The sequence below is a fragment of the Peromyscus maniculatus genome, chromosome 2 (genome assembly GCF_049852395.1).
Source record: "Peromyscus maniculatus bairdii isolate BWxNUB_F1_BW_parent chromosome 2, HU_Pman_BW_mat_3.1, whole genome shotgun sequence".
NCBI lineage: Eukaryota > Metazoa > Chordata > Mammalia > Rodentia > Cricetidae > Peromyscus > Peromyscus maniculatus.
The window spans coordinates 119,035,313-119,060,650 of NC_134853.1; the positions used below are offsets into that span (position 1 = coordinate 119,035,313).

A 25,338-nucleotide genomic window follows, 5' to 3' on the forward strand; every position below is an offset into this window, starting at 1 on the left:
ACACACACACACACACACGCCATTTTACTAATATTTTCTTATATATAAGTGCAGGGTGCCGGGCAGCATGCAGAGGGAAGCACAGGAACAAGAAGTCAGCAATAGCATCTTTTCCCAGAGGCATACTTCAGAGTGGAAGGGTTGAGAACATAGTTATGACTTTTATGTGGTCTAATCACATGTCAGTGAAGCACCTTTGGTTGTTTCAGCTGGCCTTGTACTTAGTGTTGCTGGTTGAATCTGATAGAAGTGGAGTGTTTTCTCTGCACTGGAATTCATTAACTGAAGAACTGGAAGAGGTCAATTCACAGGCTGAGCCCATTTCTTTTGCACAGAGAGGACTGGACATGGATGTGCATTGCTTATTGTCCCAACCTCGCAGGGAAGAAGCACTCTGCTGCTACCCATGGCTTTCCCTCCTCGAGGAGGGAAAGGAGACAGAGAGACACAGGCAGAGGCAGGCCCAGGTGTTTAGGCTCCAAACTAACCTTTACCTCAGGAAATCATTCCTGTATTTCAATGTAGGCTTTGGGTTTGCAGTCAGAGATTTAAAAAGTGTTTAAACTTCAGCAGATTTCAGAGGAGTTCCTGTGAACTGTATTTGCTCTCGATTCCTATTCCTAAAAGGCAAGACTTAGGCATGAGGCTCACAGGTAACTATTTGCTCCACTGGGGGGCCTTCCTGAATAATACACAGCTTCTTTGTCAGTAAAGTAGTCTTCATACTAACTGGCATTTTATTTATTTATTTATTTATTTATTTATTTATTTATTTATTTATTTATTTATTTGGTTTTTCGAGACAGGGTTTCTCTGTTTAGCTTTGGCACCTTTCCTGGAACTCACTCTGTAGCCCAGGTTGGCCCTGAACTCACAGAGATCCACCTGGCTCTGCCTCCCGAGTGCTGAGGTTAAAGGCGTGCGCCACCACCACGCAGCACTAAATGGCATTTTAAAGTTTCTTGTTATTAACTTTGAGTACAACTCTGCAGAGGTCTGTCTATGCTCACATGTGCTGAAGATAAGCAAATGGTAGCTAGTTATAGAGTAAGCCTAAGCATCCAACAAGAGCGGAACTGATAAGGAAAATGTGTTTATGTGACACAAACACACAAGGGGTTTTGTTCAGCTGTAAAGAATAAAATTACGGCATTTGCAGAACAATAGATGCACTAGAGATTGTTGTGCAAAGTGAAATAAGCTAGACCCAGAAAGATGAGTATTGCGTGTTTTCTCTCTCACGTGGAGCTTAGGTGTAGATTGATATGTTTGTCTACATTTGATAGTGTGCATGTGACACACAGAGAGAGAGAGAGAGAGAGAGAGAGAGAGAGAGAGAGAGAGAGAGAGAGAGAGAGAGAGAGAGAGAGAGAGAGCGTGCAGACTAGGAGGATTACTGTGAAGGGAGGTAGAGGTCCAAAGTGAGGGGAAGGGACACAGACCAGGTAAGAGTGTAAGTGAGGTGAAGGCAGGTGGAGGAGCTGTTCTTGTGTATGCAGGACCACTAAGAGGGTGTTAGGGAGCATGACAGGGAGGTCAATAAGAGCAAAGTGACCATGAAATCCATTACTGTGTGAGGTAACTAGAAAATACTAATGAAAACAATCAGAAAAAATTAAAATTTCCTTAATGTTTTAAGTTTTTTATTTATTTACAATGTTTTAAGCAAATTTACATCTCAATATGTACAATAAAAGTATTTGATTTACTCTATCGGATTCTAATTCAGATTAAATGGTGTATACATTCACGGTAAAGTGACTTTATTTGTTCAATTGTACACCTCTTCTGACCTTCTGAAACTTATCCAATATGTATAATGTTCACAAGTTTCAGTCTTCCTTTCTTTTTTTTTGTTTTTTTTTTTTTTTTTTTTTTGGTTTTTTGAGACAGGGTTTCCCTGTGTAGTTTTGGGTGCCTGTCCTGGACCTCACTCTGTATGTAGACCAGGCTGTCCTCGAACTCACAGAGATCCACCTGGCTCTGCCTCCCAAGTGCTGGGATTAAGGGTGTGTGCCACCACCGCCCGGCATCAGACTTTTATTTTCTATGAAATAACCTGATTACAGTGTGTGTATACCGACTCCTTGAAGAATGATAACAGGCAATGAAAATGGAGTGAGCCTCCTCCAGTAGAAGAATCCCTGCATTACATCCTAATCAAAGAAAACCACTTTTTTTATGTGCTAGACACTGTCTTGCCTCCTCCCTTCTGTGAAGTTCTGAGAACTACATGTGTCATAGTTAACCTCACCTGTCAACTTGTCACAAACCTAGAATAACCAAAAAGGACAGTCCCGCGGGGCATTTTCTTGATTGATAGTTGTAGTCAAAGGGCTCAGACCCTTCTTGTTTTGGCTGTATAAGAAAAGTAGTGGATCCTAAGCTGTGGAACACTCTGCTCAGCATCATTTTCCAGGGTCTCTGCTTCAGTTCCTGACTTTGCTTCTCTAGATGATGAGACTATAAGCTATAAAATGAAAAAGACCTTTTTCTCCCCAAATTGCTTCTGGGCATGGTGAGAATATAATTCCTATATTGACAATGTAAATGGGCCATGGAAACCATTTCCACTGTCATTAGAAGAATTTCATCCCTTAACTGAAAAAATCCAAAATCAAAGCAACCTTTCACAAATACCAAGGATTGCTTTTTTCCCTAAAACTAAGAATTTTTAAAAACTACTTGCTCTAGTGTGCTTTCTGTTGCTGTGATAAACACCATGTCCAGGAGCAATCACATTGCTACACTAAATAGTTACTCTGTAATTCAGTCTTTCTTTTTATCCAAGTCAGCAAGTTGACCTAACTTGAGAGGTCAGAATAAACAGGGAGTGTCTGGACTGTTCATCTAGCTGGTCAGTCAGTACAACGATTAAGAAGCATTTTAGGCCAGGCGTAGTCACTCACATCTGTAATCCTAGTACTAGGGAGTTGAGGCAGGAGGATCAGTGCATGTTCCATGCCAGCCTGTTTACAGAGTGAGAACATTTATAGAACTACAGAAAAATGTTACATATTGATGATACTGCAAATGTGAAATTGTACAAACTAAAGGCAACGAGTCTCATGTTTTACCAGGTTTCATCATTCTGTGATGGTTTGGAGGTATGTAGGGGGTTGCTTTGTTGACTATTAAAGCAGTGAATGTTTGCTTTGTCTATTTACTGGTGTGAATACTTTAAAAGGTTAAAAATTAATTATTTACCCATAGATCATGCAATTTTGAAACTTGCAAAAACTTTTAAGAATAAGAATGTGTCTTAAAAATTTTGTGTTTCTCCTTACAGGGAGTTACCCGAGAGAGAGGAAGGTGAAGGAGAAGAAACGCCCAACTTTAGCCACTGGGGTCCACCAAGAATGTGAGTGTGTGCCATCACCGTCCTCAGTGCAAGCACACCCTTGTGCCTTTCTTCAGCCCCTGTAGTCAGTCTACTGCCTAGTCTTGTGTCAACTTTACATAAGCGGGGGTCATCTGAAAGGAGAGAACCTCAATTCAAAACTTGCCTCCATAAGATCTGACTGTAGGACATTTTCTTAGTGATTTGTTGGGGGGGGAGGTTTCCCAGCCCATTGTGGGTGGGGTTATCCCTGGGCTGGTGGTCCTGGGTGCTATAAGAAAACAGGCTGAGCAAACCAGTAAGCAGCACCCCTCCATGACTTCTGCATCTACTCCTCTCTCCGGGTTCCTGTCCTGACTTCCTTCAGTGGTGAACAGTAATATGGAAGTTTAAGTCAAATAAATCCTTTCGTCCCCAACTTGCTTTTTCTATTATCATAGCAATAGGAACCCTGACTAAGACACTTAGTCACACTGTAATTGATACTTAAAATAAGTAATATCCTTTGTGCTAAATTTTAGTCCCCTTTTTTCTTCTCTAAAGACTTAGCCAGTATTAATAAACTCTTTGATGCTGTCTCAGAAACTTTGCAAATGTCCCTCTGAGAGTAGCCACTGACGGACATCATGCTTTGTCATGTGTCTGTTACATGTGAGGTGGTGCTGCCGTGGGTACTCTGAAGCTGCAGGTCTAGAAATAGTAGTTGAGGATTCTCTCACCTCCTAGCTTCTCTCGCTCCTCTCTCCTGGTGTAGAGTATGCGTTTGTGTCTGGTTTGGGCTCACAGAATGAACTCATCTTCTCTTGCATGTGGTTGCACGTAGAAGTACTTGTCAGGCCACCAGCGTTTATAGTTATTAAAGTCCTTCAGTAGCTTCTCTCTGTGTTTTTATGCTGTGTTAATTCCACATCCCCCAACCTATCATCTTACAGTTCCAAGTTTTGTCTTAAAGATTCTGAAGACATATTTTCTGAGTCATTTTTAAATTGAGTTGACTACTAGCCATGCTTTTATAGTTAAAGCAAAATTTATATAGGACATACTCCTTTTTAAAGTGTCATTGGATTTTTTTAAAAAAAGTATTTATTTGGGTATATGTATGGGTATATAAGTGATATGATGGCACTTGCCTGTAATCCTAGCACTTGGGAACCTGAGACAAGAATGCCACGTCAAGCTATATAGTGGCACCCTATATCAAATAACAGAAGCAAACAAACAAAAACAGTGATGTAGAAGGAGAAAGCAAGAAGCCCGGCTAGCCTTAAAAGCAGATAAAGTTACCCTTCTACAAAGATCCTCACACTTAAACCTTTTCTCTGGGAAAAGCACCACTCACAGCAAGATCATTTTACTCTGCAAAGGTGCTTGCTTTATTAAAATGAATAAGTGCTTGCTTTAGTCTTCGCCCCTTTGTTATTTGCTCAGAGTCTCTCTGCTAACATTGTGCATATGAATGAAGTGACTGATGGTACAGTGATAGGAGAGAGGCATGTCAAGTCTTAGCTAGCCCATCTCTGAATCCGAAAAGTTCTTAGTTGAGAGCTCTAGCTTGTCAAAATGTAAACTTTTGCATGTCATACATTTTGAGTGTCTCATAATTGTTGAGCTAGCATCATTCATATAAAATCTGTAAAGTACATTAGGAAATTTTAATAAAACATGGGCCACAGGCTATGCAATAGCTGGAACACTTACAAAGACAATATAGCAAAGTGAAATTACCTTGTTCATGAGATGTTTTCTTTGTCCCTTTTACAGTGTGGAGATTCTTAGAGAACCTGGCGTGTCTCTGGGCATCAGCATTGTTGGTGGACAAACAGTTATAAAACGCCTAAAGAATGGAGAGGAGCTCAAGGGTATATTCATCAAACAAGTGTTAGAAGATAGTCCTGCAGGCAAAACCAATGCTCTTAAAACTGGGGATAAAATACTTGAGGTAAGTGACGTTGAAAGCATGTTTTACTTGAAACGTTTGGATCAGTAAAAGAATCACTTTGGCAAACCGCATGTTTAGTATGATTGGATCGAATTGGTAGCGTCCATTTGTGACGCCTTAGTTTGTATACCATAAGCACACTATATGAACTTCTTTAGCTTGTGAGGGGAGAGCAATTCAAATACTAAAGGCTGACTGAAGGATTTAGCATAATGTTGCATGTAGACCAGGTGGACACCTGCTTCCCAGAACCTTTAGCAAGTTCTAGGTTTTGTGCTTGTATCTTGTCTACAGAAAGAAGTTAACCATGGAAGAGGATGGATCCATGTTCATAATGTGTTCAGTTTTATGGGAACAAATCTTATTGATTTTAAAGATTTGCTCATTATTTATTGTTTTTATGTGTAAGTCATTGCTGCATGAATTTATGTCTATCTTGTGCATACAGGAGACTGCAGAGGACAGAAAAGGCTTTAGATACTCTGGAAACCTGAGTTACAGGTGGTTGTTAGCTGTAACTAACCCAGGTTAGTTGGAACTGAACCCAGGTCCTCTGAAGGAGCAGCAAATGCTCTTAACTTCTAAGACATCTCTCTAGCCCGGGGACATAAATTTTAAATGGACATAAAAACACTAAAAATGCTCTGAGATCTGAATGGATATGTGCATTGGGCTTGTTGGATGATACCAGAGTAGATACCTCTAGTTCCATGTAGCCCATGTTGGCCTTGAACCAATTTGTTTGTAGCTGAGGCTGGCCTTAAACTCCCAATCTTCCCATCTTCACCTCCTGCCAAGATTACAAGTGTGTATCACCAAACTGAGTGTATAATTACCAAATGCAAACAAGTCTTCATTTCTCTGGAATAATGTGCAAATGCTACTTGCTAGTCTTTATGCAAATCCATTTGTAAATTTGAATAGTGCTATCAAATTATTTTCAGGAGTGACTGAGCTATTTTATTTCCCTACAAGCCATGAGGAAATGATCCAGTTTGTCCACATTCTCAATCTGGTGATGGTGTTACCAGTTTGGCATTCTAATAGGTATACAGTGATACCTCATTGTGGTTTCAGTTTGCAGTTCTGTCCTAGCTTAGTGATGTGTGTTCCCATGTGCTTATCCTCTCCAGTGTAGCCTCTTAGCATGCCTTCTACTTGCTTTCTGGTAGTCTGTTGCTTATCTTCTATAAATTAGGAATTGGGGGATTGGAGAAATGTCTCAGAAGTAAGATGTCTCAGTAGAGCCCTGACTTCTGTTCCACAGGACCTGATATGTTCCCAGTACCCTCATCAGGCTGCCTACACTAGGGCTTATGGCTGTGGCTGCAGGGGATCTGATGCCTTCCTCTGGTCCCTGAGAGTACCAGCACATACACATAAATGTGCATATACACATAAATAAATCAAATCTATAAATAAAATAAGTTTTTTCACCTTATCTGCTAGTTTTTTTCAAGCTCCCAATGGCACTCAGAGGTTACATTTTACTATGCATTGTGTCAACTGTAATGAATCATTTGCTCTTTTCCTGTGACTGCTGCTATAATGTTTTTATTTGTTTTGTTTTTATGTAAGCCAGTGATGAATTCTGTCTGTATGTTGTAAATAGATGTCTTTAAGCAATTACATAAAAGATTTAGATATATAAGAAGAACTTCTTTAAGAAGTTAAGGTTTATTTCTCAGAAGTAGGTCTTCATCCATGTAGCCACTTGAGTTCCTGCTTTCTCATTCTAAAGCCAAAAAGAACCAGGATTTGGTGTCGCAGTGTGTCAGAGTTCCATTTGTCCCTAGCTTCCCACCATCAACCATTCCCATCTCGAACTATGGCATCTGTCAGGAGAACACTTGAATTCATCCTTCCGTCCTGCTCTTTATGCCCTTAAAACAAAGCACTCACCTCCCTCCTGACTAAAACCCACCCCAACAACTAAGGCATTTCTCTGTTCTGGGTTTGAAGCCCTGTTCTGTGCTCTTTGAGAACTGTGGGCCTGCTATTAAGTTAGGCTCTCCGAGTTTCCGTAATAACCAGATAGAAACACTTTTAGTAAAAGAACCTGTGCATGTTTGGATGTTCTTTTTGTTAACACCAATTGAGAAGTATTCAGTTTCTGGATTGTAATAATAGTTTATGGAGAGACAGTAAAAGTTCAGAAGGTTCCTCACTCCCACTCAGAATCAGGCTTCTGTTACATACTGCCCTGTGCTGTTGCAGAGACGTCACTGGAGTGGAACCTTACAGCTCCCAGGTTAGGGTTATTATGTGAGAGCGAGACCGTTGTTATACTGGAACTGTCCTCTTTGCCCCAGGGGGAGACATTATTTTCCTTATCAGAGTGGGAAACAGTAGAGCATTCCATGAGTGGTTCTTTCTACTTCCTGGTTGTGGTCTCACTCATTAGTTCTGGCTTTTTTCACACACAGGATGATACACATGAACCTGAGCTAATCTGTCCACAATCTGGTGCCTTTCTAATCAGAATGCCATCTTCTGTGTTTTAGGTATCCGGCATAGACCTGCAGAATGCCTCCCATGCAGAAGCCGTGGAGGCCATCAAGAACGCAGGAAACCCTGTGGTGTTCGTGGTACAGAGCCTGTCGTCCACCCCAAGGGTCAGTTCTGCTTCCTGTTTCAACACAATTACTCTTTAACCTCTGCTAACCTTTGTCTCCCAGTATTTCCACCTTTTCACTGTTCCTTGGTTTTACTGGTAGAAAAAGTATTAACTCAATACAGATTTAGCTTTTTCCTTCAGTTTCGTTTTTTAGGCCCAGTTTTGATCTGCTGGCCAACAATGCGTCATGACACCGTACATTAGTTCAAACAGGCCTGAGAATCACGCAGTCCTGACTCTGTTCCCTCCTGGCCTGCTTGCCATCTCTGCCATCACAGCGACACACTACCGCACTTTTCTTAGTTATTTTGAAGTTAAAAGGGGTCAGGTATAAAGCCTGTAGAGGGGCCATCAGGGGTTTGCATGTTTGAATCGTGTAAATACGGAAACATTGTCGGTGCTGTGTGGTGTAGTAACTGCTCATTCAATGGAACTGGAACTCTGACACCAAGGTGTCAGTGGCAGGTTGTATATTTCTCAATAGCTTACATCCTAGAAATGGAAGCAATATGTACTTCTGAACAGTCGAAAAGCTATATAGCTAACAGTATTTCCTGTGTCTCGGTACTGTAATGTAGTCCTTCAGGGAATACAGATGATAATACTTGTGTGGAGAACAGGACAAGTGGATCACCAGGTGTCCCAGCACCCCAGCTTTGACGGGGTGCTTTGCATGCAGGAGAGCAGTTTCTGCATCGTGGGCGGCCACCATGCTCACAATGGGCAGCTCTGCTGTTGGCCATGCACCACCACTGTGCCTTCTGTCCTCACCCCAGCAAGACTTACTGAGAGAGTGAACTGTATAAAATCCTCCCATTTTCATATGATTTGAGATTCAATTTGGCTTTTTGGAGTCCAATTTTTAACCTGTGTTTTATAATCTTGAGAATGTCATTGTGACTATGCTTTTATTCCTAAAACTGTGATCAATAGGAAATTTAGCCAGATAATTCTTTGCCAAATGGTACTTCCAAAGAAACAATTGTGAGTGAAAATGAGTCATCCAGAATATACATTATGTGGCCAACCTTAAGTGCCCTGCTGAAAAATATTTAGAACATTTGAATATGTTATAGACTCAACTAAAAATGTCAAGCCTCTAGCAGCTTTTTCTAGTGAGCTGAGATATGAGGGTTTTCATGGATGACATAAACTCGGCTATAAAAACAGGAGCCTCTCCTCCACATCCTCCCATGCCCATGCCACTTGGTCCAGGAAGCAGAGCAGGCTGCCACACTGTAGCCTCTGGCCTCCAGCCTTGAGTGGATGCTAACTGATGGTGTTGGTCACTAGGCTGACTTGCTCTGCTTTTAACCTGGGTCAGCACAGAGTAATTCCTGAGCCAGTGACACACACCAAGTTTCATGCCTTTGTGAAAGGGTTTGGCTTGAGCGTTGGCACAAGTCCTCAGGCAGAGGGTGGCAGACGCAGAGAGTACCTGACAGTTTCATTGCTTTCTCAGTTTGCAGAACTAACCATGGAACTCTGGGGCTTCATGCCTGACGGTGCTGTCCTCCTAGCTACTCCTCCCCACCTTTCCAAAGTGAATTTTATTAAATTAGTCCCCAGTGCGAGGGATCAGCCCAGAGTCTCTCACATGCTAGGCACGCACCCTTCTCGACCTTCCACCTTCAGCCCCTAATTTTTATTTGAGACCAAGTCTTACTGAATTGTCCAGGCTAGTCTCAAACTCCTGACCCTCTGGCCTCCCACATAGCTAGGACTACAAGTGTGACCCACCTTGCCCAGCTATCTTAAACATTTTGACCAGTTCACACTAAATTTTGAACTTTCTTCAAAACCCTAAAAGATTTCCTAATGCTGTGCCACTCAAAGGACTAATTTGTAAAAGTGTTTTTGTGCTGAAACACTTCCCAATACTGTCAGCCACGCAGTGGTTCATGTACATAAACACCAGCATGAACACATCCCTTTCTGTGAACCTTTAAATCCCAGCTCTGTGTACAGCACTTACGTCACCTAGCAACTGTTCATTTGCGATCAGAGTCTATGCTTCATACTGCATTTCTCTTTGGAAAGTTTCTATGCCGAGGCAATTTTTTCCATATAATAACATAAGTACTTTTGATAGTAGCATTGTGTATATTTTCTCATATCCCCACCCCACCCCCACTTCCTACAACAAAAAACCTTTTGAAATTGTAGTAACCTCCTCAGCCATCCCTTATGCATCATTAAGAATTAAAATTGAAATTGAACTTCATCTCTAAGCACTTAGTGAGTACGGCTACGTACTAGACCATCTAATTTCCCCAGAAGCAGTGTGATGTGCTGTTTTCTTCCAGCGCCCTGGCTGTGCTTCCTTATCATGTGGCTTTAGAATGGTACCCTTCATTTGGTGCATGCACATTTTCCATGTTAACCGTATAAATTCATTTTTCACTGTTACGTGAAATGCATGGTCTTCTATTTTCCTATAGGAAGGAGGTAGTGCTTTTGGTGAGCATTTTTTTCCTGAGTTTGCCAATGATTAGCATACGCAGTACCATGTCTTCACTATTCAGAATGTAGACATCATGAGAGGCAGCTGGCACCGCTCAGATCACAGCTTCTGCATGCCTCTTGTCTCTGCCTGCTTTTGTCATGGGCGGAAGTAGACCCTGATTGTTCCGTTTCTGGATCCTAGCAAGACTCATCTGCCCAGAGCCTGTGACCTTGTACTCCAGCAGATTGTTAGTGTATGTAAGGAAGACCGAGGCGCAGAGCACAGTGCTCCTGCGGAAGCTCTGGCTGGATGTTAAAAAGTTATCGCTGGAGCTGGAGAGAGGCTGGGAGCACTTGCTGCTCTTGCAGAGGACCCAGGTTTGGTTCCTAGTACCCATGGTGGGCAGCTCACAGCTGCCTGTAACACCCTCTTCTAGCCTGTGAGGGCACAGACATGCACACACATATACATGGTGGCACAGACACGTGGACACAAGTACACATGGACGCGAATGCACACATATGCACAGACACACACATATGAATAAAAGTAGGTCTTTTGAAGAACTTAGTACAGTTGCTTTTATGGAAGTGATACATTTCTAAGACCTTACTAATTCTTAATTTGTTATAGTAAAAGTGAATAAAATTTCATTTTAAATTGCATTTAGATCAAAGTGGTTAATTTTGTTTGTTTGTTTTTAATATTCTCTAGACCAGCAGTTCTTTTAATTTTCTGAAAAAGGGTTTTTTTCCCCTACTTTCATGTCAGCCACTAGGTTTTATGCGATAATTACTTCTGTTGGCAATTTGAAGTGTCTCCAGACCATTACTAATGGTGAGGAGTATATCTTAGGAGTAGAGTGTCTAACGTGGCTCTGGATTCAATCTCTAGGACTAGAAAAAAAATAACTAAAAATACTATATTTTCCTAAGGTGTCTCATGGATAGCATTCCCAAGAGACATTATTTGGGAAGTAGCAGCCACATGCCAGAGACAGCTGCTGCAGAGGGAGAGCCAGGAGAATGAGCCAGCTCCTAGGTGTACCTTTAGCTGAGCATGGTGGTTCACCAACACACTGGAGGCCAGCTTGGGCTACACAGAGTTCTAAGTAGCCCTGGAGTAATGAGTGAGGTCTAATCTCAAACAAACAAACAAAAAAAATCAACCAAACAAAATAAGAAAGCTATGTTATCAGCATCAGTAAAATTTAAAATTGTTTTTATAAAATTGAACTTCATGGGCTAGAGAGATGGCTCAGTGATTAAGAAACTGGGTGCTCTTGCATAGGACCTGGGTACAATTCCCAGTGCCCATACAGTGGTTCACAGCTGCCTGTAATTCCTGTTCCAGAGGATCTGGTGCCCTCTTCTGACCTCCATGGAGACCAGGCACACATATAGCAAACAGACATACATGCAGGCAAAACATTCATACAATAAAGAATAAAATAAATATATAAAATTAAAAAAAACTTAAACTTCATTCATTTATAAATACTTATTGAATGCAACTATGTATCAGACCCCATCTGCCAACCACAGAAATTACAAAAAATATCATCCAATTCCTTCTCTCATTGGATAGTAGGAATAAATTTGTAATTTATCCTTCTGCTAACAGTGATAGTTAGATATTATCAATCCATGATATCTGCTAAGTAACATATTTCTGCTGGGAGTTCTGAAGTCAAATAAATGAGGATGCCTATGTTCTAGCATCTCACTTAAGTCATCACTGCAATTTCCTTTGCAGAATGAGATGTTTAAATGACAGTGGTCTAACTGTAGTTTTCTCTGTCTCCACCTTACACACAAATCTTTAATGTATTTGCTCTGGTGACATGATTTTATAATGTATATTTTCCCCACTTTACCTACTTTTACTGATTGCCTTGAGTTGAACTTCTCATATATTTACCTTGAGATGAAGTCACCAGGTTCATTAAGTCTTTACTGTCTAAAAACACAAAAACAAAGGCTGGAGATTGCTCAGTGCCAAGCATGGCATGAGCCACGGCACTGATGAATAAACAGACAAAAAGGAATGTATCAAAGCCCAGTGCATGACCCCCACCGTCACAGCCCTCACCTGTTATCCTCAACTGAGAAGATGATGTGCATAGCAAATTGTAGACCAACCTGAGCTGCGCAGAGAGTAAAGTCACCTGCACCACCCTAATCAGGAAGGTGGGAAGAGAAGGGAACATCCCCCACCCTACCCCAGGCACACACATACACGCTGTATGTAGTCCTGGTTGGCCTGGAGCTTACTCAAATAGATCCTATGCCTCCGCCTTTGGAGTGCTGGATTAAAGGCATTCACACTTTTTGTTTTCTTTTGAAACATTGTGTCTCCCAAGCTAGCCTTGAACTCACTGTGTCATTCACAGCCTCACAAGTGCTAGGATTATGGGTGTGCAACATCACACCAAGTTTAGAAAAAGACATTTGAGCTTGCTCATCCTTCCTTCTTTCCCCCTTTCTTTGGTGGTGGTAGGTCATCCCAAGTGTGCATAACAAAGGCAAGCCACCTGCCAGGAACCAGGATCAAGACATTCAAGAAAGAAGAGCAAAGGTAAGCCAAACCTCTCCAGCTTCTGAGGACTTCTTTGGTTTCTTTGTGCCTAGCTGAACAGTGGTGGGTGAGAGCGGCCAGGTGTCCTGTGGGTTTCTGCTGGGTATGAACCTGGTTCTTGACAGGATGAAGCAGGGACCAGGTGAGGTATAGGTCAAATGGCCTGTGAAGACAGCCAAGGACATCTGTGGCTCTCTTTCCTGTTTGGTTCTGCAGACTGGCTAGCCATTCCCAGAGCATGCTGCTCACAATTGGAAATTTTCATTTACATATTGCTTTTCCCTAAGAAGATTCACATCAAAATTTATCTCTACTGAGAAAAAATTGCTTTCATAATCAGTTAGAATTAATCACCCATTTTGTTTTCCTGCATTTGTTCTAATAGAACTTATTGACCTAAAAATTATCTTAGGGTATGGTATCAGGTAGGATGAGTCTTCATTTTTTACCCCATCAACTCAATTGGCTCATTATTTTAAAATAGGACTTGGTGGGCAAAATAGGATTTATAGTGCAAGTCTGTCCTGGCTGGAGTTGTAGGAGGAGGCCATGCTTCTGAGCTTGCTCTTTAGTCAGTCTGTCTATCCCTACATGCTCTGCTCCTCAGTTATTGGCGCCTGGCAATCAATCTAGTGTGCCAGTGGAGTGGTTTGTTTGTATGTTTGTTTTTTCTTTTTTCCACATCTCACCTTTTAGTTGCCTAGTATATTTTTCTCTCTATGAAATTATTTCTGTTCATTGATGTTCATAATCCATAAAAGTATAAAGCTTTAATTTTTTCCCCCTAGAAATGCTGCATTTTGCTGGTGAGACTGTATTGCTTTCTAATTTATTTCAGTTTATTATCAGATTGCTGTTTGTATAATATTACTGTTTTGGAATTTGTTGAGAGAATTCTCAAGTCACTTTGATCATGTGAATCTTGATTTGTATTTTTTTGTTTGCTTGCTTGCTCTTCTTTTTCTGAGAGGGTCTTGTGTAGTCTAGGCTGTCTTTGAATTCACTATCTAGCTCAGAAAGGCCTTGATCCTACTACCTCCGTCTCCCAATGCTAAGATTATAGGAACATCTAGCACACATGTCTTTGTATCTGGATTCTCACATAAAAATGTTTCTCTGGGGTTAAGAAGATGTAGAGCTACTGCAGGAGAGCTGAGTTCAGTTCCAGGCACCCATGTCTGACCACTCAGAGCTGTCTATAACTAGAGTACCTGGAGGATCCCAGGCTTTTGGCCTCTACAACTCGTGAACTCAAATGCACAGGCCCCCAACGCCTCCACATACACACTCAGATGATTAGATTCTTATAAAGGTTCTGAGATAGTGGTTAAATAACACTAGTTTGTAAACTAATGAGAAAAGGGTTATTTTTGTTTCCACTTTCGGGATTGTTAGGCCTTGTTAAAACACATTGAAATGAGCAGCAAAAACTTTCCTCCAGAGACTCAGCTTCTAGCTGCTGTCCTCACTGAGTAGCCCTATGTTCTGTGCAGACACAGAAATGCAAACCGCCTGTCTGTTTGTCAGAGAACTGTTTCTTTAGCATGAAATCAAACAAGAAACTAATAGGCATGTTGTCCATTATCAACCAGTGATCCCCATAGAGCCAGCTTGGAGGGCCTTGTCCTCCCTGATAAATGCCACCCAATGGCGAGAGCAAAAACCAGACTCCATTCATTACTGCTGCTGCTAAGTTACAGCCCAAGTGAGTAGCAGATCAGACTTAACCTTGTAACAAAAGCACACACAGAGACTTGGAAATAAACCACAAAGAATTAGGAAAAGGTGATGGAGTTCTGTCTCTCAGAATTTACTATGTGAGCCACAAAATAAATAAATAAATAAATAAATAAATAAATAAATAAATAAATAAATAAATAAATAAATAAATAAATAAATAAATGGGTTTAAACAGCTCACGAATCGCATATCCAAGGAATCTCTGTTTAATTAGTTCTGGAAGGTGGGTCTCCTTGAGCATCTCAGTGGGACTTCCAAAACTGTCAGTGTATAATTAAAAAAAAAAATTAAACAGTGTTCAGAAAACTATGCAAAATGTGCAGGTGCCAAGTATTTATTTAACTCACTAGTGAGAGCAATAAGAGATGGTGAGCCTGGTGCAGGAAATAGAAGAGAATTAAGTAGTCAGATTTAGATACAAAGTTAGTTCATGCCTTACAGGACAAGAAAGCTGTAACTTTGGTGCTATTTTTCATAAAACAAACCATTTGTCTCTCTGCCACACAAAATCGATACTCACCGCTGTCAAGTGAGAATCATTTGCAGTAGTTAGGGTGCACATGCTTGAAATCCTAGAACTTGGGAGGTAGAGTTCTGGGTCATCCTTGGCTACATAGAGAATTAGAGGCCTGCCTGGGCTATAGCATGTTGGACTGTGTCTCCAAAAACAAAAAGAATTGCTTCCATCACTGTCATTTTCTGAAAGTTTATCTTTCAGACAACAGCATGAATAAAGGCAGTTATTTAGACAACCAGCAAATACTTAGGGAGGTCACCATTTGCCTGGCACTAAAGTAGAAGGTGCCATTCAGTGTGTCTTGTTCTCTTTCTTGATGGTGTTGTCATTCCTGGCCTTCTTCAGCATTGGGAGCTCCAGCCTTCTCCTCACTGGAGGTTTTGGTCGTGTGTACACCCTTCTTTAATGTGCAGCAGGAGGGTGCCCTGGAGGACTGGGTGTGGTTCGCACCTTAATCCCTGTACTTGAAAGTTAAGCAGAGAGATGGTGGGTTCCAGGCCAGCATGGGTTAGGATGTGCTTACCTGTGTTCTTCTCTCAAGAGTGTTGAATGCAATCAAATAAGCTGGAATTCTTAGCTCTCAATGGCACTTTCAGCCCCTGTCCTTGTTTGAAGGATCATCTTTGACGTTGGATGATGTTTTTCTGAGAAAAGAAGGGGTGTTTTTGGCGCTGGATGGGGGGCAGTGTCACTTGATTTTGACTTTTCATTTCAATCACCTTTTTTCCACTTGAAGACTATAGCTGTCACATTCTCACTTGTTTCTTTTTTTTTTATTAATTAAATTTAAAAAAATTTTTAACTATTTTATGAGCATTGGTGTAAAGGTGTCAAATCTCCTGGAACTGGAGTTACAGACGGTTGTGAGCTGCCATGTGTGTGCTAGGAATAGAACCCTGGTCCTCTGGAAGAGCAGCCAGTGCTCTTAACCGCTGAGCCATCTCTCCAGCCTCCTCATTGTTTCTTAATAAATGTTTCACATTTGACTTCTCTTCATCACTCTTACATTTTAATATTTTGTATTTTCCACACATATAATCACTGATTTCATTAACGTTATACTCAAAGAACGTGGGAGTGCTTTCTTTTATGAATCCCAGGTAGCGCCCTCTATTCTGGAGAAGCTCACTGTGTGGCTTGTTATAATGGGCCAGTGTCCACTCAACAGAGGTATGCCTTACATTAGTGGTTTTGTCAGGTAAAGCATAATTGAATGCACTTTAGTGAAGTCATGTAGGAAGGCAGATCCTAATCTAGTCATTTGGATGCTGTGAAGGGCTTGGGCATCTCAGCTCCTACTCTGCGGTAGCTGGCATCTCTGCAAAGTTTGGCATGTTTTATTTTTTCTCACATTCAAGAATACCTCTTCATTCTGTGAAGGTAATTTAGCAATAGAATTTTGTTTTACTTTATTTACATGAGTCACATTGTTGTGCTATGTTATTTGCTATATAAATTTAGAGCACCCTTATTCAGAAATAATTATTCATTATAACCACCTCCCTTTTAACATTAAATGTGTATGATCATCTACAAACTCTAAAGAGAATGTACATGGCTTGCTTTTTCATGGGGAAAGAAGTGTGTTCTAAGCAGGACAGTGTTCTTCCAAGCTGTGCTTTTGAATTTCTGTTTGTTACATTGCTGCAGTTATATAAAATTACTTTTATAAAATCATAGGAACTAGAGGAAATAAATTATATTTATTCTACAGTTCTTGTATTATGGTCAAAGTCAGCTGCAACCAGACTATTTTCAGATTATTTGTGTGTGTGTGTGTGTGTGTGTGTGTGTGTGCGCGCGCGCGCGTGCGCATTTTTGTCACTGAAGAAGAGAATTGTATGAAAATTATTAACACATTTCTTGAATTTTGCATCTTCAGAGGCATGGAACAGCTCCACCTCCAATGAAACTGCCTCCGCCTTACAGAGCTCCATCTGTGGACAGTGAGGAAAGCGAGGAAGAGTGTGCCCTGACCGACAGTGAGTTCCTTTGCATTATTTAGGGTAGATGCAGAATTTATTAAATTATGTTGTCATACCTATTGTGAATCACAAATATAGGACTGTAGGTCTTCAGAAATGTGCATGAGCAAGTGTTAAAAATAAAGTTTTTATCTTCAAATCTCCTGTGGCTATTATTTACTACACTTTTCTATTTGAAATTAACAAAGGATACTTATGAAAGCCAAGTTGCACAATGCTTTAATTTTACTAATTAATTGTGAAACAAAAATGCTAAGTCCTGGGAGTTGGGGTTCTAACCCTAATAATGTAAGTTGGGCATGGGTGCCAGTACTTGATTGCTGTCCTTGAAAAGAATGCTGACATGCTGTGTGGAAGCACAGAGACTCACTGTGTCATGTGAGGCACTGGGAGTTTGTTTCATGATTTCATTTTGCAATAGTTGAACCAACTATACATTTGGCAGAGGTTTGCTAGAGGCTCTATTTAAAGAAGTCACTTTTCTTTTGCGTGAACAGTTTGTACAGTTAAGCTTGGGTGCCATATATACACTTTCTTTTGTGGGATAAAAAGTAGGTAGTGACAGTGCTGTGCAATTTGTGAATGTACAAAAAGCTCTTGACCAACATTTCCAAGGATGAATTTTGTGTCCTTTGAAACTACACATTGCATCTTACTTTAAAATTGTTCCCTACCATAATAGAGAAAAGTAATTTTATATAAAAATTGAGAGTTAAAAGTGGGCTCTGGCAGTTTTTAAAATGTGGCCTTAAGCGTGGTCTCTTCTTAAGAGTGCTTCGTGTGGTGATGGTGCAGGGTGAACATCGTAAACAGGCTTCGCTGAGCCACAGAGCCGTCTCCAAAGGGCTTTGCTCTTCCTGTTGCTATTCATGATTAGTAAGCTTTCTTTATTATTTCTATAAGCAGGAATAAATAGAAATGACATATTAAAATGTAATCGATAGTCAAGTTAGCGTTATGAAAGTATGATGTATACTCTGCAGAGCTCTTTGTCTTGCTTCATTTTCACTAGTTAACAAAGCCTGATTGAGTGTGATCCACTGTGTAGAAACAGTATCAGCTGTGAAATGAATCAACAACCCCTTTTCCCTTGGTGTTGTCACCAGCATAATGGAGTATATGAAGGTTTGGGACACAGCACATAGTGGCAGAGCAGCCTCGTCTCCTGGAGATGCACCCCTTCTGGGTGCTGATAAGCGTGAGCTCACTCTCTTGTTCTCATACAGATAGTAAGGCAGCTGCTTAGAATGCCAATTCTGACCCATCTGTGACTCATGTTTGCTTATCAGTGGGCATGGATGCCCTACAGTACTCTGCTTCATAGGTCTGTTGTAACAGGCAGAAAAGCGTTTGAAGAACAGTGCCTAGTAAGTACTCTGGTTACCATGTGCCAGACATCTTTCTGAGGCATTACTTATATGGCAGCAGTGTGATAGCTGTGACAACTTTCAACATAGAGCAGAGAAACTGGGGTTCAAAGACATAAAGGAATGTGTTGAAGTCATACAGTTAATAAATGGTACGAATGGGGTTCCCACCCAGGCACTGTGTAGAGCTTCGCTGCTGTTTAAAATGCCTTACAGTCCAGACAAAGGAACTAAGTGGTGTGGACTGCTCACTCCACTTTCATGCCATAAGATTTGAGGGACAGCAGCATCCTCCCCAAGTCATGTGTGCACACACCCATATGCACACATCAGTGAGGACAGGAAGGACCCTGGTTTACACTAAGTATTGAAAGATTTGTAATTTCTCTTAACTACAGGAACGTTTATTTCATGGTTTCTCCAGCAAATCCATATCCATGTGTCTAAGACTCTTCTCTCCATTTCTTTTGTCTGTGATGTTTTTCATTCTCAGTGTTTACACACTTCTCATCTTACACAATTGATTTCACTGTTAAACTCCAGAAATGCTGAATAGCTCACACACCTTGCTGACAGCCTAAGCCACTGGTATCCTGCACTCCATTTAGAATAGATCTCAGGAGTTTTCTTTATTCTGTAACTCTTACAAATTTAATATTTTGCTCATCTAGCCTAAACTAAAAGTCAGTCAGTCAGGTTACTGTTTATCTCAATTTTACTGTTCCAGAACTCAGTTATTTGCATTTTATGAAATATATTCCATAACAATTCCCAAGGTCTGTGCTGGAAGTACATGGTTCAAATTCAACTGTTGCTTCACAAGGCAGTGCTGATTTATAAGAAAGATCGCAGACATGAGATTCAGGACTGCAAAGCCCACTGACGGCTTTGTTAGTTCTGGAGTTCATGTAGGTAAGGTTTGTTGGCTGGATGTTATGCGTGAGTGGATACTATTGAGGAGTAGTGGGAAAGTAGCTGAGAGTGTTTTGTCATGAGCTAGTGTTCTAATGAAGGAGAAAAGTGACAAATAATAAGCTACTTTAATAGTGATTGGCATTGAGTAAAATACAGTGGAAGTAAAAATTAAATAGAAGATAAAATACAAAAAGTAGTATGAGAAAAGTCAGTGCATTTTACGAGACCACATGAAGTAGAATGGTTTAGAGACTAAGATAGGATCCTTGTGACATGGAGTTAAGTGTGACTCATGCAGTCTTCAGATAGTTGAAAATAACTGAAACCCTGCCCTTCATCAACCTCTTAACTTTGTCAGCTGTCCATCCCTGTGAGAAAACACCTGAGAAAGTCACCTTCTAAGAGGAAAAGGCTTCTTTTCTGATTAGGTCACTTCACCCTGTTGATCTGAGCCCATGTCTGTGTAGCACATCAGTTAGGAACATTTGACTCAAGAGTTGGTCAAATTGTAGAGGATAGAAGAGAGGGAGGACAGGGTGAGGAAATGAGACACCTGAGGGGTGTGGAAAAGAGAAAGGAGAGCCTGAGTTTCAGTATCCTTTATGAGCACTCCCTCAGCACCTTACTTTAGCTCCCACCTAGACTCTAGAGAGGGCCTCCCTCTCTACAGACTAGGTTGCTATAGACTGGCTGCCATGCCTTTAACAAATGGGACCTTTGTTTTTTAGATTTATTTATTTATTTTTATGTTTATGAATGTATGTACCACAACTATACGTGCCTGATGTCCACAGAATTCAGAAGAGGGTCTTGGATCCCCTAGAAATGAAGTTATGGATGTTAATGAACCAGCATGTGGGTGCACAGATCTGAACATGAGTCCTCTGCAAAAGCAGCAAGTGCTCTTAACTACTGAGCTATTTCTCCAGCCCTAACAAATGGGATTTTGAGGGACACGCAATGTCTAAACCATGATAACCAGTGCAGATGCATATGTAGAAATATGCATGTGTATTTGAGACAAAAGTTGCACAAATACTGCTTTACAATGTGATGAATTTTGTTCTTTTTCTATACCTTTTTTTTTTTTTTTGGTTTTTAAGTGCTGGTTAATTGGATTTATTTAATGACCTACATTTTGAGAAATATTAATCTAGACTTAAAGCTTTCAAATTTCAGAGTTCATCAGAAACTCTTGTGAAGGAAGATTGGCAAGGCATTGATTAATTGTCCTACCCACAGACTCAAGAGTCCTTAGATGTAGGAGGACCTAAACATTAGTATCTCTAAATAATTCTCTGCTAATTCTACCACTTCAGACCCAAGAACCACCTTCTTTAAACTACTGATAGGGGCACTACAGTCATGAGAGCTGATGAATTTACTTAAGAATAATGTGATGGCTTAAGAGATTGCAAAGCAGTTAAGTGTACATACTAAATGGGCCTGTGTTTGGTTTCTAGCACCCATGCTGGATAGCTCACACTCACCTGTAGCTTCAGTTCCTGGGGGATTCAATGACTCTGGTCTCTGTAAGCACCTGCACTCAAATTCATATATCTACACATATATATCATTAAAAATTATATGAGGGATAGCACCTGCCTAGTGACCCAGCAAGGCAGTTTCCAGCGAACACTTCCATGAGCTTCTGAGGCAGTGTTTCAGGAAGGCTTCCCTTATTCAGCTTCAGTGGCTAACCGTGACATGCCTCTGTGGAGATAAGGATACTAGAAGCAGGCAGCCACTGAATTTAGCACCAAGTGATTGATATGGAAGAAGAGAAGGAGGATGCTTACTAACATAATCTTAGTAAGTACTGCTCACGTTATTGGAAGAATTAAATACTGTACCCAATACCCACTGCATAGTGTGTGAGGCATTGGATTTTAGATGCCTTATCTTGCCTTGTTGAACATATTTCATGGCATACTAGAGACCAACTGTAAAAAATCTTAAAATTGTAAATTAATCAAAGTTGCTTGAATGTTAATTAAAATTTATAAAATAAGAATTAAGAGATGATAGACCGAATTAGTGTTTAGCTATTGACAATACTCCTGTTGTCAGAATTGCAGGATCCCCTGCCCCCGTGACATGCACTGATATTGTGAAACTGATGTGTTAGCTTTAGCTGTCAACTTGAAACAGGCTAGAGTCACTGAGAAGGGAGTCTCAACTGAGGGACTGCCTTCAACTGAGGGACAGATCAGATTGGCCTGTAGATGTGTCTGTGGGGAGTTGTCTTAATTATTAATTGATGTAGAAGGGCCCACCTTACTGGGCAGATGATCCTGAGCTGTGTAATAAAATTAGCTAAGCATGAGGCTTGCAAGTGAGTCAGCAAGCTGTATTCTCCCGTTGTTTCTACTTCAAGTTCCTGCATGGTTCCTGACCTGATTTCCCCCAGTGATGGACTGTGACCTGGAAGTATAGGCCAAAGAAATCCTTTCCTCTGCTTTGTGTCATGTGTCTGTCACAGAGACAGAAAGTAAACTAGAACAGTATGGGATAGCCTTACATACAAAGCTGAAAGACATGTTGTTGGGAGTTTCAGGATCACCAAGGGCATGGGGACCTCACATATTCTACAATGACTTCTGGATCTGTTTCAGTTCTTTCTTTCTCCCACTCAGATTTGCATTTGTCTATGAGAGAGGTGCCCTGAATTTTTCCCACTAACCCTGTAAATCCTCTCAACAAAATGAAATGTTAGGTTCTTGTCACAAGCTGTTGCGGGCCATGACACAAATATAGCAGATAGCAATTGATAATTCAGATATCAACCCACCAGATGAATAGTTCTCTGATGGAGAAGAACCCCATTCAAGCAAGGCTATGGGACCACTGACTCTGAAAACTGTTGCTTCTATCTGTAATTTCACATGTGCAAAAACAGCTGTGGAATCTCCCCATTACCATGCATTTTCATGTAATATATACATGTAATCTCATGGTTACATCTCAATCTTATGGGCACATATATCTGTGGATGGTCAGGAAGATGACTTCTCATTAAGCTGTATAATTTTGTTATATAGAAAATATACTAGGATATCCTTCATAACTAGACCTGTTGTTCCACAAAGACTGTAAGACACTTAAGCCCTGTTTTTTTTTTTTGTTTTTGTTTTTGTTTTTTTTTGTTTTTTATTACTAGCTCAGACTGGCATAAAGAAAACAACAATTTCTTCTCAGTTCTAAGATAGCCACATACTATTGGCTGGTTTTGGGCCTCAGAACAAATTCAAACTAGACTGAATGTCTCTGTAAATGGATCATAAGTTAAAACTTTACAGATATGCACAAGGACAGAGCCGCAGATGTCTCACCAAGGTTATTAACACAAAAATACTATGCTAGTTTCTCTAGCCAAGTCTGGCTGATAACACAGACCAGTGGCCACTGTCTGGAAAAGTGCCAAGTACCATGGTAAATGGCTCCGTTCATTATGATTTACTCAGGGAATATGCTATGACCTTCAGATGTAGCTTTTGTAAATTTTTTTTATTATTGCAAAACGCCTCCTGTTGAATGTGTATATGGCTGTGTAGAACAAAGGAGAACTAGGAGGAGTTAGAACTTAGGGGGGATTAGGGCTGTAGAGAATTAGAGCTATAAAAGAGAAAAAATGAGAAGGAAGAGAATTAGAGCTGAAGAAGAATAAAAAAAAAATGACCCTCACATCATGTGTAAGTCTTTTTCCCTCAGATAGATAGAAACTTATTCCTAAAGACCCTCAGATAAGAAAGTTTCCTAGAGCCTCGCTTCTCTGCGGCATTCTATTTACAATTCTGGAGCAGTTCTGAGAGCTGGACTCCCAGGCTGCGTTAGGTTCTGCCCAAGGCTGACCTCTTAGTTTCTCTTCTCAGTTTTGGTTTAAGCCCTTACTGCCTCCCATCTTCTCTTCCCAACTGGAAGCTTCTGTTGGTTATTGTTTCCCTGCATGACAAGCAATGTGGATGCAATTTCATCCCCAGTCCCCATATTTGAAGCTACATTCTTCATTCCATGGTGTCTTAGTTAAGGTTACAATTGCTGTGATGAAACACCATGACCAAAGCAACTTGGAGAGGAAAGGGTTTATCTCACTCACAGTTCTACATGACATTTCAACATCAAAAGCAGTGAGGGAACCTGGAGGCAGGAGCTGATGCAGAGGCCATGGAGGAGTGCTGCTTACTGGATTGTTCCTCATTGCTTGTTCAGCCTACTTTCATATAGAACCCAGGACCACCAGCCCATGGTTGGTACCACCCACACTAGGCTGGGGCCTCCTCCAGTAATCATAATTAAGAAAATACAGCCAGATCTTATGGAGACATTTTCTCAATTGAGGCTCCCTCCCCTGGTGACTCTAGCTTGTGTCGAGTTGACCTAAAACTGGACGGTATACATAGTTACCGTAACATGGTAACAGGGTACTGAGGGCAGAGTGTGTGGCATGGTTCTTGGTAAAGCTTCAGATGCATCCTCATTTGATATTCGGAAGAATCTTGGAAGGCTGTTAAGCCTTCTGATTTCACTTCTTGTCACCTTTGGAAGCTTTACCTGACTCCTTAGCCCAGTACATGGCTCTGCCTTATTCTTTTATAGCATTTGGCACATTACAGCTTTCAATGGCACTGTTAGATTAATATCTGTCTTCCTCACTAAACTCTGAGTTCTAGGAGGTGGGTGTCCACAGAACTTATTTTTTGTGGGAGTCCATTGCATTTCAGTAGTGGAAGAAATGAGTGACAGAGAGTGTCTGATCCATGTAGGACACAGTAGGGACAGGATGAGAATACTATGCTGCTGCAGGGATACTCTTTCTGCTGACCTCTATCCAGTATCAGTGCATTCTATTTTCCCATTTTAAAAATTAAGATATAATTATTATTTCATCATTTCTTCCTTCCCTTTGTCCCCTTCATTCACTCTCTCGAATTCATGATCTTTTTTATTGTTGTTGCATATATATGTGTACATAAATATAACTATAACCTTCTCAGTCCATTTAATGTTGCTTGTATGTATATGATTTCAGGGCTGATCTTTAGTATTTGGTAACCAATTAGGGGTCTCCACTCTGGGGAAAAGTTCTCCCTGTCTCAGTGGTCTTTGTTCCCTTTGCCCAGGGGGAGAGCCCTCCCGTGTCAGAGCATCTTTCCCAGCAGCCTGACCCCTTGTGTTGCTTGCTCACACCCACCTCATCTCAGCTGCTGTCTAGAAAGGCCACTCTACCTGCTGGTTGGCTTTACATGGGCTGTGTTTTTTTAAAAAAATATAATTTTTAAAGCATGCTGAGACAGCATGCTTCAGGTTCAGTGAGAAACTCGTTTGAAGGGAATAAGCCAGAGAGCAATAAAAGAAGACACCCAACAGCCTCTTTTAGCCTGTACATGCATGCATATGTTTATATGCACATACAACATCATCCTTTAGCCTGTACGTGCATGCACACGTGTATGCACACACATTCACAAATAAGTATTTTTTTAGTGAAGCAGCTAGAACCACACAAACCAGCTAGTCTTGAGCTGTTTGTTGTTACCTAGTTTCCAAGTGGAGAATAGAGGTATAGTGCCCATCGTGGTGGGAACCCTACAGCCCTGCTCTGATGCAATAATTCCAGAATAGAATATTGTCTTTGTATTTTGTTTTTTCATCTTTCCCCCCTCTTTATCTGGGTTTACTATGAGCTATAATATTCTTGCATAGCTTTTGTAGTCTTTCCTTCCCACAGTCATGTGTTATTGGTAGAATACTCACCTAGCACAGTATGTCAGTTATGAAGCATAATGATAACCTCCCATGGTGACCTGGCTTATGCAGATTATCAAGCCTAGATTATAAGACCTCATAACTTCATGTTTTGCTTCAGTTCCTGTTTTGTTGTTGTTATTGTTGTTG

At 40.8% G+C, this 25,338-nt stretch overlaps 1 protein-coding gene across 15 annotated transcripts in view; it reads left to right on the forward strand.

Moving 5' to 3' along the window:
- Positions 1-25,338, forward strand: part of Patj (PATJ crumbs cell polarity complex component) — a 330,512-nt gene that overhangs the window by 119,746 nt on the left and 185,428 nt on the right. For all 15 annotated transcript variants that reach the window (XM_076564536.1, XM_042271444.2, XM_076564541.1 and 12 more), the window contains 5 exons: positions 3,290-3,361; positions 5,102-5,279; positions 7,784-7,894; positions 12,842-12,919; positions 17,059-17,158. In XM_076564536.1, the coding sequence (XP_076420651.1) occupies positions 3,290-3,361; positions 5,102-5,279; positions 7,784-7,894; positions 12,842-12,919; positions 17,059-17,158 (539 nt within the window). The remainder of the gene's footprint in view (positions 1-3,289; positions 3,362-5,101; positions 5,280-7,783; positions 7,895-12,841; positions 12,920-17,058; positions 17,159-25,338) is intronic.